This window comes from Peromyscus eremicus, unplaced genomic scaffold (genome assembly GCF_949786415.1).
Source record: "Peromyscus eremicus unplaced genomic scaffold, PerEre_H2_v1 PerEre#2#unplaced_57, whole genome shotgun sequence".
Classification (NCBI taxonomy): Eukaryota; Metazoa; Chordata; class Mammalia; order Rodentia; family Cricetidae; genus Peromyscus; species Peromyscus eremicus.
In genome coordinates, this window is record NW_026734301.1 from 1,127,144 (window position 1) to 1,141,493 (window position 14,350).

At 36.9% G+C, this 14,350-nt stretch overlaps 1 protein-coding gene across 1 annotated transcript in view; it reads left to right on the top strand.

The window, feature by feature from the left end:
- The window catches only part of LOC131901209 (POTE ankyrin domain family member A-like), a gene marked incomplete at its 3' end in the record, with an annotated part of 40,635 nt that overhangs the window by 11,140 nt on the left and 15,145 nt on the right, over nucleotides 1-14,350 (top strand). The window contains exons 7-9 of the mRNA XM_059252438.1: nucleotides 5,182-5,212; nucleotides 7,670-7,742; nucleotides 14,146-14,233. Of these exons, the coding sequence (XP_059108421.1) occupies nucleotides 5,182-5,212; nucleotides 7,670-7,742; nucleotides 14,146-14,233 (192 nt within the window). The remainder of the gene's footprint in view (nucleotides 1-5,181; nucleotides 5,213-7,669; nucleotides 7,743-14,145; nucleotides 14,234-14,350) is intronic.

Here is a 14,350-nt window from a genome sequence, read left to right on the forward strand (position 1 = left end):
ATGGTTTCAGTGCTGACTACAATTTCATCAGTCAAGCAATTAGGGGTTCCTGTCTGAGAGAGACTCACTATCCCTATCTCAGCAGTCATTAGTTTCCTGCAGTTCCTTGTCCAGGAGCATGGCCCTCGGAGATTCCTCCCTACTTCTTCCTTAGCATGTCTATTGATATTGTCTCTGTTCAGATCTTGTTAATGTAGCCATTTCCATGAGAGACTGTTTCACAGCAGACTTCCTGATGTTTGCAGTCTTTCCATCTGCCTGTTCTGTGATGTTCCCTGAGCTATAGATGCTGGAGTTGAAATGTTGATTTATCAACTGAGACTGGGATCCCTAGACTCTGCTGATCTCTGCTTCATGTCTACATTCTGGTGTGAGACTCAAGAGAATCTTGATGAAGGAGTCATCTTTATCTTCTCAGAAAAATAGCTATTAGATTCATTAGTTCTTTGTACAGTTTTCTTTTTTCTATTTAATTCATTTACTTTTTATTATTTCTTACTATCTACTGTTTGGGGGTTTGGTTTGTTCTTGTTTTTTTTTTCTTCAAATTCTTGACTTGGATCATTAGGTCATTTATTTGTTTATATGCATACTGGAGTTTATTTTGCTGCCAATTTTAACTTTTATGACTCAGTGGTTGCATACTGTACATGGCATTATTTCAATTTTCTGTATTTCTTAAAGTTTCCTTTGTCTCTAGGCATATGCTCTATTTAAGAGGAGCCTCTTTGTGCTGCTGAGTGGAATATATATTCTTTGGTGTTGAGGTGGAATATTTAATTATTGGTTAGGTCAATTGAATGAAGATGTCATTTAATTCTGAGATTGTATGTACTTGGGCTGGATGACCAATCAATTGGAAAAATCAGTGTTTGCAATCACATAATGTTATTGGGTCTGTGTTGATCTGTGCCTTTTGTTCCATTAGGTTTCTTGTGAAGTTGGGTGCACCTGCTTGTGTGTGTGTGTGTGTGTGTGTGTGTGTGTGTGTGTAAGTATTCTATTTTGTATTTGTTGATACTTTAATTAGTATGAAGTGCACATCTTTGTCTCTTCTGCTTCATTTTAGTTTGAAAATGATTTTTCAGGTACTAGGATGCCGATACCTGCTTGCTTCCTGACAGTGTTTGCTTAGAATACATTTTGAGAATACATTTTGCATCCATTCATTGTAAGAGGGTGCTTGACTTTTAAACTAAGATGGGATTTTTCATAGACAATAGATAGTTGGATTTTGTTTCTTAATTTGTTTAGGTAGCCTTTGTCTTTTGACTGGAGTGTTGAGGCCATTGATATCTGGATTCATTATTGAAAGTTGTACCTAGATTGCAGTGTTTTATTTTCCTGTTGTTTTGTGTTGTTAGATGCCCTTTGTATTTCCTTAAATTATAGATTTGCTTGTTTTCTTTCTAAAAGTCTCCTCTCACACTTACTCCTCTCTTCAGTTAGAAGTATTACATTTAGTAGTCTGTTTAGAATTTATTATTTGCTATGACTGTTTCAGGCTGCTTGTATCATGGAAGTGTTTCCTCTTCAGCTATGGCAGACAGATTCACTGGGCACACGAGTCCTGGTTGACATGCATGGACTTGTAGTATTTGAAGTTCATTGCTTCAGGCTCTTCTGCTTTTCAGAGTTTTATTTGATAATTCAGCTGTTGCCCTGGGTATGTTCATTTCCAAATGACTTGTATACTTTCTTTTCTTAAGCTTTCAATATTTTTCCTAGTCCTGTATATTTGGTGGTGTTACTATTATATGCTTTGGAGTTTTCTTTTTCTAATCTTGTCTGGTTGGGATTTTGTTTGATTCTTGTATCAGTGTGTGTATATATTTCCTTACTTGGATGAAGAATTCCTCTGTGATCTTTTTATTAATCTTGTCTATGCTATTGATTGAGAATACTGTTTCCTCATGTATGCCAATAGAATTCAAAGATTTGAGCCTTTGATAGTATCTCAAATTTCTTTCCTGGTCTTCTAGCATGGTTTTTTTTTCTTTTTTTATATTATTTGCTAATTAATTATAGATTTTTCTACTTTTTCTTTACATTCTCATATTCTATCTTTTGTTTGATTTGTTATATTGGTAAGGTTTTTCTCTGAACTTTCTAATTGGCATGCTGAAATTTTCAGTATTATATCTATTGCAGCCATTGATCTGGACCTAGTCTTCTGTGTATGGTGACAGCCACAAACAAAAAATGTGGGGGCAGAACAGGGAAGAAGTGACTTACCCTGAAAAGGTTGTGATATATTGTGTACTCTAATAAAATTTGCTTGAAGGTAAGAGGACAGAACAAGCCACTAGATTAAATATAGAGGTCAGGCAGTGGTGCCACACATCTTTAATCCTAGCACTCGGGAGGCAGAGATCCATCTGGATCTCTGTGAGTTATATCCACCTTGGACTACATGAGATTTAATCAGTCTAGGAGAGAAACAGAGGCAAGCAGTGGTGGCACCAACCCTTAATCCCATTACTGGGAAGTCACATGCCTTTAATCCCAACACTAGGAAGGAAGTGATGGCTGGGTGGAGAAAGGTATATAAGGCATGAGGAGACAGGAACTAAAGGCTTTTTGGCTGGAACCCCTTTTGTCTAGAGACTTTTCAGCTGGAGCGCTTTCAGCTGAGGACTCAGAGGCATTCAGTCAGAGGATTCCTGGAGTTGGCGAGGTTAGACTTGGCTATGACTTGTTTCTTTGTCTCTCTGATCTTTCAGCATTTTCCCCAATATCTGGCTCCATTTTTTAATTAAAATAACATTTAGGATTCCTGTAACAGAGGGCTCACAGCTTTGGGTCTGGAATAGGATTGTTGGCTTCCAGAGAAAATGAAGTAGCCACCTAGCTAGCAAAGGTAGCTAGGAAACATGGAGGCCATGCCTGCTGCATTTCTCAAACAAGGCATGTGGGTTTGGAGATAGTAGTAGGGGATAATAGGATGGGAAATGGAAAAAGAGAATTGCCCAACAATGGTGGCTCACAAACAAAGAGGGTTGTCAGCTTGGATCTGGAGCAGGTGTGAGTTTACTGATGGCAGTTTTTGGGGGGTGACAGACAAAAAGAGACTTATTCAGTAAAGGTGGCACAAAGCCTAAAATAATGGTAATTTTGTATTCAAATTCTTCCATTTAAACAAATACATCATATAGTGTTACTGAAATGTTTATATACACGGTGATTACTTCTGGCTCTAATGTATGGCAATGGTCTGGTTCCTAAATGTATAATTAGAAATTAATATTCTTATCTGTGAGGTGTTGAACTCAAGGTTTCATACTTTAAGAAGGAGGTGCTCTATGTGTTTGCTACTCCAATGACCCTATTTTTATTTTTATTTTTGTTTATTTTTGTCTTCCTGCTTTGTGTTGCCAAACTGACTCTTGACTGCCAAAAGGCAATCTCCAGAGGTCATACTTTTCCAAACTGTAGTCAAGTCTTTCACATGGCTTTTTCCCATATGCAGTAACCTTTAGAATGTGAATACTGTAGATGAAGCAAATAATGAACCTCTTCTTTGGGGAAAAAAAGAAGAAACTAGTCTACTAATTCCAGATTTAAATTCTGTTTTTATTGTGAGTCATTAATATCTATAGTGCTTATCAGTAAATATGAAGCCACTCATACACCAGAGAATACTTGACTATCCATCCACAATCCCATTTTATCTTTTACCCTATTTTCGCAAGACAGGTGCTCTGCCACTTGGGCACATTTCTAGTATTCATTTTCCATGGGAAGATACTTTCTCAAGGGTAATGTCAATAGGATCTCACCATGTGTTGTCTTTCTTATTTTATATAAAAGGAGAACTGTAGACAAAATTCTAAATGGTCTTAGTAAATAAGAAACACAGAGCCAACTACAGAGTTAAAAGTCCAAGAGATCAGAGCACTAGTGAAGAGCCCAGACAGCCTTATCTTAATACCTGGCTGCTGTCTCTTCTCTAGAGAGAGAGACCTTCTTCCTGTGTGACTTGTCTTTTTATTGCCTTTCTGTTCTGCCTTCTCATTGTCTCTAAACCCAACCACATGACTTCTCTGTCACTGCCTGTCTATACAGACCTCCAGGTCTCTATGGTTGGTACTGGGATTAAAGGTTCAGGTCACCACTCCTTGGCTGTGTCCTTGATCACACAGAGACTCTACCTGCCATGGGATTGGATTAAGGGTATGTGCCACCACCACCTGACTTCTGCTTAGTGGCTCGGTTTTACTTCTGATCTCCAGGCATCTTTATTAACATACAAATAAAATCGCATTTCAGCACAAATAAAATACCACCATAGGGAACTATGTTTCTATCCCAGTAGAAAGATCTTAAGTGTGTTATTAAGTGATATATATGTAGATACCTACATATGGATTTATAGTTTTATAATAAACAAACCTCCAAAGCAGCTTTCTCTGACCTAGCCTTCCTAGTACATACTTTTAATCTTCTGTATTTTAGCCATGTGCAGAATAGATATATTCTTTAGGAGGGGATCTTACCAGTAGTTATGTCCAAAGGTGACAATAGCAATTGAGGTTCTACCTTATTGCATCATAGGTAAGAATGAAAACTATAGCCAGATCTAAAAGAGCTCATTAGAACCTAACCACAGAGGAGATTGGGAGGGTGGGCAGCATTGATTTCACCTTACCTCTCTTTTCTGATACCTTGCAAGTCTTTATGAGAAACCTTGTCCAGATAGGTTTCCATAATTTTAGAGGAGATTGATAAGTACAGTGATCGTTGCCTCAGGTTCTCTCTGATAGGTTGTTTCATCCCTACCTAAAGGATTGCAGCCGTGTATCTGGGGAATATTTGTTGTGTTATAACAAAATATTTATGCTGTCTTCAAATTGATCCTGGTACCATTCTTCCAGAAAACTACTCTCTTTGCTATTTATTGATGATAGGCACTGATTCTGGCAACGGCACTATTTGCCATTAGTTGGACTTGTTGTCAGTATACATGGTCACCTACTTTGAGGTATCAAGTGCTGATAATTTCTTTCATTCTTTTATTCAATAAATCCAAAGGAGGTGAAGATTTCCTGATGCATTTGTTATATTCCAGTACCATAGTTATTATTTACCCTAGAAGATTTTTTACTCTAGAAGATTTACCCTATGGTATTTTATAGACTAATATAATCGACTGAAATATGTCTACTTTTCATTCAATTATAGGAAATCAGCCTGAAGATGTCTTTTTATCGGGGTAAGATTTTAAGGTCTTTGAATATGAATGTTAACTTATAATTAGAACCAGGGAAAAGAACTAATGTTTATTGAATATTGTGTTCTTCACTGATTCCATCTGATTTATTTAGTGTCCATGATGCATTAATATAATCATATGTTTTAAAGCTTTCATATCCTTGTGACTGTCTTACTACTTTAGCAAAGGTCATCCAGAGAGTTTGATTAAATCTATGATTCCCATAGGTAACAAGTTGCCAGCTCTTGACTGAACTGTCAGCCGGTGCACTCTCTTGTTCCTGTGACTACATTGAGATGATCTCATGTAGAAAGCCAGTTTTCCTTATGTGTCAACTCTGGATTAGAGTTTTCCTGAGAAACCTATCTATAACTCCATAGTTTTTCTTTTGAAAGTTGTTCTTAGACACTACATTGCTATCAAGATTGGAGGGGGAAACCTCTCTTTATTGTGTCTGTAGTGCCATAGGTTTGAAATGAGCAAGATGACAGAAGGCTTGGAATTACATTATTGGAATGGTAGTCCATGTGCACATATACCATGTTATGTTGATACAACTGAGCATCTATTTAAGAGACGTTATGACCTTATACTCAGTTTTGTTTTCTCTTCAAACTACTGGACTGCCTGGGTACAGGAGAGTTTTTTTCTCATTTCATCAAGTCTTTGTTTCCCCATGACACTAAGCATTTTGAAATTTTTTATTGTACATTGATTTTTCCTCATGTTTCTTGACCTATAGTTTAGAATTTTTGACTGCCAGGTACTGCTTCTTGTTTTATTAGAAAATCTCAGATCTGAAAAATTTGTAGTTTTTAAGGAATTTTGAAAACTAATAAAAATATCCTGAGCACAGAAAACTAGATCCAACGTTATACATAAACAGTTGCTCTGAGGGAGAAGCCAAAACTAAAACACAGTATTCTATGGATGTGGAAATACAAATGGCCCAATTTAGATTCCCATGCATTCCTTCACTAAAAGACCAGTCCTTACTGACCAGTATTTGATTGAGAATTTCTGTAGGAAAATATGGGAATGAGTCAAGTGTTCCAAGAATGGTATTAAAAGTAGCCTAATGGTGGATGATTTGAATGACTTTAACAGGGGAAGGGCAATTTCGAAAGGAAAATCATGGAGGCCAATAGGACTAAGAGTTTGGCCTCGTGATTAGTTTTTTAAAGACAATAAAGTTATTTACATAGACACAGGATGGTGAAAATCATCTGAGAATGGATAGGGTTGAACGTAATTTGGAAACTATATTACCTTTTGTGCTTAATTGATAGAAATGACAAATAGATTCTTCTGTTGAAACTTACTTGAGCAACCTTAAGTCTTTATAGAAAACAGGAATGTGGTATCACAGAGGGTGGGCTAGAGAATGTTCAGAACCAAGGGCTGAAATGAAAAATATCTGTGATCCACTGCCACTGCTTCTTTTCCTGTTACCTTTGCCAAATTCCTGTCCTTTTCAGATTGGAATTGCAGAAAATAGTCATAGAATTTTGTAACATATCTAGGCTTGGGATGTGTGTTGCTGACCCTCCATTTAGCTTATTTGCCTGAACCAGGGAACTAGCTGTCTTTCAGGTTCTTTGAGCCTGTACTTTCAGGCATCTGCACCTTCCTGGGATGAATATTGAAAGGCCAGAGAGCATCACTGAAGACTGCAAAAGAGGGAACGAGGAGTGGTATCCTATATAAGGAAGACATCTAGAGAACCTAGAGGGAAACAGAGGCAAAAGTCCCAGGGATCTGCTTTTCCAGAAGTCTCTGCCATCAACCGAGCACATATGAAGGTTTTTAAGTGCTTGGTAGTTTTTGAATCAGCCTCTATCAATGTAATAACTGAATTATTACATTTTAATGTTTGAACACCCATGATAAGAGGATTTCAAACCTCAGTGTGCACATTTGTTTGTTCACTTATAACTTTAATGTTCAAGGATTTCACATCTTTTTCATGACTTTATTAGTTGTTTTACAATGAATGGATGTGATGGTTTCCTTTCAATGGGTATTTTCCATGCTCAAGAATGAAGGTTGCCATTTAGTAGTTATATAGTTTTGTGCTTTATTAATAGAGTAGAATGAGGACACTATTGTTTTGCTTTACTTGGGGCTATTACCTTTATTTAAATTAATGATTAAAGAGTATGTGAGCAATTCATTGTAATTTGCATGCAATCATCAGGACAGTTTTCAAAACAAATGATTTTCAGGTTCCACAAATATATTGACTGACACTATTTGATGTGGAACTATGTGTAACTCTTTCTTGACAAATGCAGAGATTAGGAGAAGTGGAGACAGAAATTAACAGCTGAACAAATTTTATAAAACAGATGTCTAATAACAACAGAAACACCATCTGCTATTCAAATAACTAAACATTCAGGACAAATGCTTTTGTCCACTACTCACTTATTTGTTGTTGTGTGTTTTGCTTCAAAGACATCACTTTGAATCTGAATCACTGATTTCCGTGTGTGCAACAATGGAGGACACAGCTAATTTGAAAACTCAGGTAATCAATGCCTTCTTGAGGTAAATTCTTGTGCTGAATTTCTTCTTTGTGGAGTTTGAAATGGTATAATATAGCAGTTGTCAAAATGTCATCACTTTAGATGAAAAATTGGCTAGAATTTTTTTATAAAATTATGACAATATTACTATATTGATGTTGAAAAGTACCAAAACATAATAATTACTTTAAGGTTCTAAAAGCCAAAAATGAGATAAGAAATAAGTAATCACAGAAAAATTAGTTTGTATAGTTTTACCACAGTGGAGGGAATTTGAAATTTGGGAATATTTGGACAAATAAACATTAGTAGTTTTATTTTTATTTCTTATAGCATGACTTACATAATTTTCAGGCTTCTCTAAATATGTAGACTAACCTATTCATTATGTTACTTAAGGTAGCTTACATATCCAACCCATGTATTGAAGGGCACAGAAATTAGCATTAGTTTTTAAAGTACCTTTTAAAAAATCTTTTACTCATGATACTAACTTTTAAAAACTGTTAAATGGATGTCAACTACATGTTAACTGGATGTCAACATGCAGAAGACTGCGTATAGATCCCTATCTGTCGCCATGCACTGAACTCAAGTCCAAGTGGATCCAAGACCTCAACATAAATCCAGTTACACTGAACTTGAGAAGAGAAAGTAGGAAGTAGCCTAGAATGCATTGGCACAGGAGACCACTTCCTAAATATAACACAGACACTGAGAGAAACAATTAATAAATGGGACTTCCTGAAACTGAGAAGCTTTTGTAGGGCAAAGGACACAGTCAATAAAACAAAACGACAGCCTACAGAATGGGAAAAGATCTTTACCAACCCCACCTGACATCTGACAGAGGGCTGATCTCCAAAGTATATAAAAGAATTCAATAAACTAGACATCAAAATTCCAAACAATCCAAATAAATGGGCTACAGGCCTAAACAGAGAATTCTCAACAGAAGAATCTCAAATGGCCAAAGGACTTTTAAGAAATTGCTCAACATCCTTAGCCATCAGGGAAATACAAATCAAAATAACTCTGAGATACCATCTTACACCTGTCAGAATGGCTATGATAAAAAACACTGAAGACAGCTTATGTTGGAGAGGATGTGGAGGAAGGGGAACACTCCTCCACTGTTGGTGGTAGTGCAAACTGATACAGCCACTTTGGAAATCAGTATGGTGGTTTCTTAGAAAATTTGGAGTCAGTCTTCTTCAATACCCAGCTATACCACTCTTGGGCATATACCCAAGGAATGCTCAATCATACCACAAGGACACAAGCTCAACTATGTTCATAGCATCATTATTCATAATAGCCAGAAACTGGAAACAATCTAAATGCCCCTCAGGTGAAGAATGGATAAAGAAAATGTGGTACATACCACAATGGAGTACTAGTCAGCAGTAAAAACAATGATATTATTAAATTTGCAGGCAAATGGATGAAAACCCAGACTCAAGAGGAAAAATATGGTATGTACTCACTCGTAAATGGATATTAAATGTAAAGCAAAGAATAACCAGACTACAACCCACAACTCCAAAGAAGCTGGCTAACAAGGAAGACCCTATAGATCAAACAGTGAAGGCGAAATAGATGAGATCAACATGAGCAAACTGAGGGTGAGGGGGAGTAATGGAGGGCAAGGAATGGGGGATGAGAACATAAGGCAATGGGAGGTTTGAGCTGGAACAGGGACAGAATGGGATAGCAAGGAAAGAGATACCATGATAAATGAAGACATCATGGGAACAGGGAGAAACAGAGTGCTAGGGAAGTTCCCAGGAATCCACAAGGATGACCCCACCTTAGACTACTAGCAATAGTTGAGAGTGTGCCTGATCTGGCCTACTCTGATAATCAGATTAGTGAATACCGTAACTGTCATCATAGAGCCTTCATCCAGTAACTGATGGAAGCAGATGCAGAGATCCATGGCCAAGCACCAGACCAAGCTCCAGTAGTTCAATTGATAAGAGAGAGAAGGAATTCTATGAGCAAGGGACATTGAGATCACAATGGGAAAATGTACAGAGAGAGCCAGTCAAACTATTGGAAATTCATGAAGTGTGCACCAATAGTTGTCGAGGCCCATGGGACTGGACTAGGCCCTCTGGATAGGTGAGACAGTTGTTTGCCTTGAACTGGTTAGCAGACCCCCAGGCAGTGGAATTGGGATCTGTCGCTGGTGTGTGAGTGTGTTTTTTGGAGCCCAGTGCCTGTGGTGGGACACCCTGAGCAGCCTTGGTGCATGAAAGAGGGGCTTAGGCCTGCCTCAACCAAATGTACTAGGCTCTGCTGAGTCCCCATGGGAGACCTTGCCTTGGAGGAGATGGGAATGGGGGGTGGGTTGGGGAGGAAGGCTGGGGGTGCAAGGAGGGAGGACAGGGGAATCTGTGGTTATTATGTAACCTGAATAGAAAATTTCTTAATAACAAAAATACCCAAAAAACCCTCTTACTCATGACACTAACTTTTAAAAACAATTTTTCAAGTCTGGTGTAGATGGAAGTTTTCCTGTGTCCTGAAGCCACTTGGTCCCAAATAAAAACACAGAGGTTTATATTAATTATAAACTGTTTGATATATGGCTCAGGCTTATTGCTATCATATCTTAAATTAACCCATTTCTATTAGTCTACGTGCCTTGTGGCTTTGCCTGTATTTTATTACATCTTGCTCCCCCGACAGCTTGCAGCATCTTCCTTGACTCCACCCTTCTTCTTCCTCTATCTCTCTTGGTTTTCCTGCCTGGCTCCATCCTGCCCTGCCATAGCCCAATGCAGCATTATTTATTAACCCATGGGAGCAACATATATTCACAGCATACAGAAAGACCATCCCACAGCATTTTGGTAATTTATCTAGAAAAAAGTATTATTTAAAATGATTAAAATGTAGAAATACAAAATCTTTCTCTCAAAGTAAGTATAATTGTAGCTTTGCATTATTCATTCTCATAAAATATTGGATCCAGTCATCATGGCACAGTCTTTATCCTAAAATTCAGATGACAGAGGCAGGTTGAACTTTCCAAGAGTTCAAGGATGTTCCTAATGAGTTCTGTCTCAGGCTGCCAATGGGTATATAATGAGGTACAAAAAGAATGTTTGAAGGCTCTTCACATCCTAGTATAAGTTTGCACTTCCTTCAGGAAGGAACAAGTGTTTCCCTTTCCTTGCATACTCCCCAGCTGAGCTGTCATTTGTTTTATTGATCTTGACCATTTTGACTTAGGTAAAATGAAATCTCAGAGGGGCATTGATTTACATTTCCGTTGATGACTAAGGATGTTGAACATTTACTGAAGTGTTTCTCAGGCATTTGTGTATCTCTGCTTTGTTCTGTACCCCATTTTTTAGAACATGTTATTTGTTTTCTTGATATTCAGTTTATTAGTTCTTTGTGGTTTAGATGCTAATCCCCTATCAGATGTATAATTGGCAATGGTTTATTCATTTTCCATGCCATAAATTTTTCCATGATGCTGTTCTATTCTAAGGAGAAGCTTTTCATCTTCATGAAGTTACACTTGCTAGTTTTGGTTCTAATGCCTGTGTTATTGGTATCTGGTTCAGAAAGTCAGTCATTGACTGTAACAATGAATTCAAGCCTTTTCCAGACATTTTCTTCTATCTTAATCAGAGTTTATGGTCTTATGTTGAAGTCTTTGATCCATTCGTAGTTGAGATGTATGCAGGGTGATAGATATGGATCTACTTAGTTCTTCTGCATGTGGCCATCCAGTTTGACCTGAACCATTTGTTGATGATTCTACAGGCACATAGAATTATCCAAACATAACAGGCTATGGTGAAGGCCTTTGGTCTCACTCCACAACCAAATAGAAAGACCCTATTGGTGAAAAAAACACATATTAAATAACCAAACATAGAGTAGATGGATTTGTGCCCAAATAGAATCATTACACCTTCTAACTAATGTTCGTGGTGCTAGAAGATACACCTCCTGCTCACAGAGGAGAAAGGTAATCATCGATATCACCAACTACAACCCTGTGACCTACAACAGTGACCTGTCTGAAGCATATGCTGGTCCCATAGTAGCATAAATGTTATGGGAATAACAAATAACTTTTTCATTGGACTTAAAGACTGCATAAGGTGGAATACAAACCTAACACTGCCAAAGGGGCCAATAACGTGATAATGTAGGGTATGGGCCTATGGATAAACCCAATGCTACTCTTCTTCTGAATGAATACAGCAAGAAAATGAGTCCTAGAGACATGTCACTATACCTTTCCCAATCCTCCTTATAGAAGTTTTCTCTTGCAGTACATGGGAATCAACACAGAGATCAACAACTGGTCAAAATGCAGAGTGAGAGACTTTGGACCACCTAGTCATAAATTGGATGTCTTCATCAAACCTCCTCCATCAAGGCTCAGTTTTTATGTAGAAAAGGAAGCAGAATGATTATAAGAGCCAGTGCTTATGGATAAGGTCAAGGAAACTTTGGCTTCCAGACACAACAGGACCAAGACCAATGCACATATGAACTCAGAGACTACGCCCATACACAGATGATTTGCCCAGGTTCCAACAAGACAGGGTGCCAGCACTAAGAGGCAGAAGAAGACACAGGCTGCCATCCATAACCAGGACACAGTTTGTAATTGATAGCTGTTGGCAAAAGGAAAAATCAGTGTTCTACTTGAAGCATCACTGGGTATATCAAAGGCACTCCAGAGAAGACACTATGACCAGGGGAAGTTGATCAACACAAAGGAAGCAGTGTTCAATTTTGTGTTTGTGGTATTGTTGGGGGCTGATTGTTCTCTTGTGGCATGTTTGTCTTATTGGTTGTAAGATTGTATTTTCAATTTGGGGGTAGATTTAAGAGAGAAAGATTATAAACTTGGGGGGTAGGTAGATGGGGAATAATCTGGGAGTATTTTGGTTGGGAAAATATGTTCAAAATATATTGTACATGCAAATTTTTAAATCAAAAACGGAAGAAAAAACTCTTCATATAATTGAGGTATACATGTTTCCCCCTAATTGTAGCAAGTTCTAGAATAAGGTCTTTGATAACCAATGCTAAAGGCAAAATTTCAATTTCATCTTATTTTTGCACTCAAAATCTTTAAAAGTAACCTGAGATTCTTTGCATCATATGTAACACTTCAAATTTTAAAGGATATCTACACAGTGGTTACATTGCTCATTTAAATCTCCAAAATCACTCTGAGGTTAGGCTTCCTGTTTCTGGGTGTCCTAGATCACTTGTGATTAGAGTTTTGTAGTTTTCTTTTTTGTTTTTTCATTTATTACATCAACTATGAAATTAGTGAATGCAAGGCAAATTCTTTACCACTCAACCACACACCCAGTCCTTCGAGTCTTATTGTGATAAGCTATACATAAATTCTTCAAATGTGGATTTCAGCATATAGTCAATAGGGCTTTTTATTCCTTTCTTCATGTGTTTTATGAATGTTGGGACCAGACTGACATATATTTCAACAGTATTTGAAGACTTACAAATCCTCAACTGACATAATGACATTGATGTTTCATCACAGAATCTTTCTGAATTAAAACTACCAGTTCATATGACTTAAATATGAAGTGATAACCATTAGTGTTATGCCATTTAGAGAATAGTGAATCTATGTGAACTTTAAATTTTCTTACCTATCTCACAAGTAAATGACTAAAAATGCTGAGTGTGTAATTGCATAAGGACCTCTCTACTATTTCAAGTATAAAAAAGCACCAGGAACATTCCAGACATAGAATGAATGTTCTGATGCTTCCCTTCATGTTAATGCTTGTTATGCTCTAATGATACCCATTTTTTACTGTGAAAGAGTTTAAGATTTCATCGAAAGATTACATGCATTATATAAACAAAGAAGAATCACTAATTGCTTTTTAATTTTATGAAACTATTTTCTCTCTAAGATTTTAACAAAACTATTTTTTGTACATCCTTCTTTTCATAAACAAAACTAATTCTAAAATATTTCAATTCTTTTCCACCTGGCGTAGTTTGTATTTTCATACTAACCAAAGGGCCTTATTATAATATTAAAATGATTTTCTCAAGGAATTGATTTTTAAATCAAATACTTTGATATGGCAAGCACATTAACAGTTATTACTTAAATGTATCCTTTAACTGTTTAATTTTTGGTGAGGAATGTAAGTTTCATATTATGAGTTTAGTTCTTTATTGAATTCTGCAGATGATCTTTTTCTATTTCTGCTACAAGGCTTGATTTTAGAATATGTGACTGTATGGGGTAAAAAGACAGGTTGATTTCAACAGCATGCAAAAGGTTATCTACAAAAATATTCTATCCTATTTTTAAGTTTAGTTGAATTCAAAATAGGAAATTCAACTATATTCTCATTATTATTTTCATTATTTTAGCAAGATATTCCTGAGAATAGTCTGAAAAGTGGTGTGGATGACTTACCAATAGCTTCCAAACAATATGAAAATGTAGAAGAACAAGAAGGTAATGCACATGCTTAACTTGTAAGATCACTTGGCAGAGAGGTTTGCTTAAAACATGGCAACAAATACCTTAGCCAAATAAAATAACCCACGTAATACATATTAAATCAAACAAAAG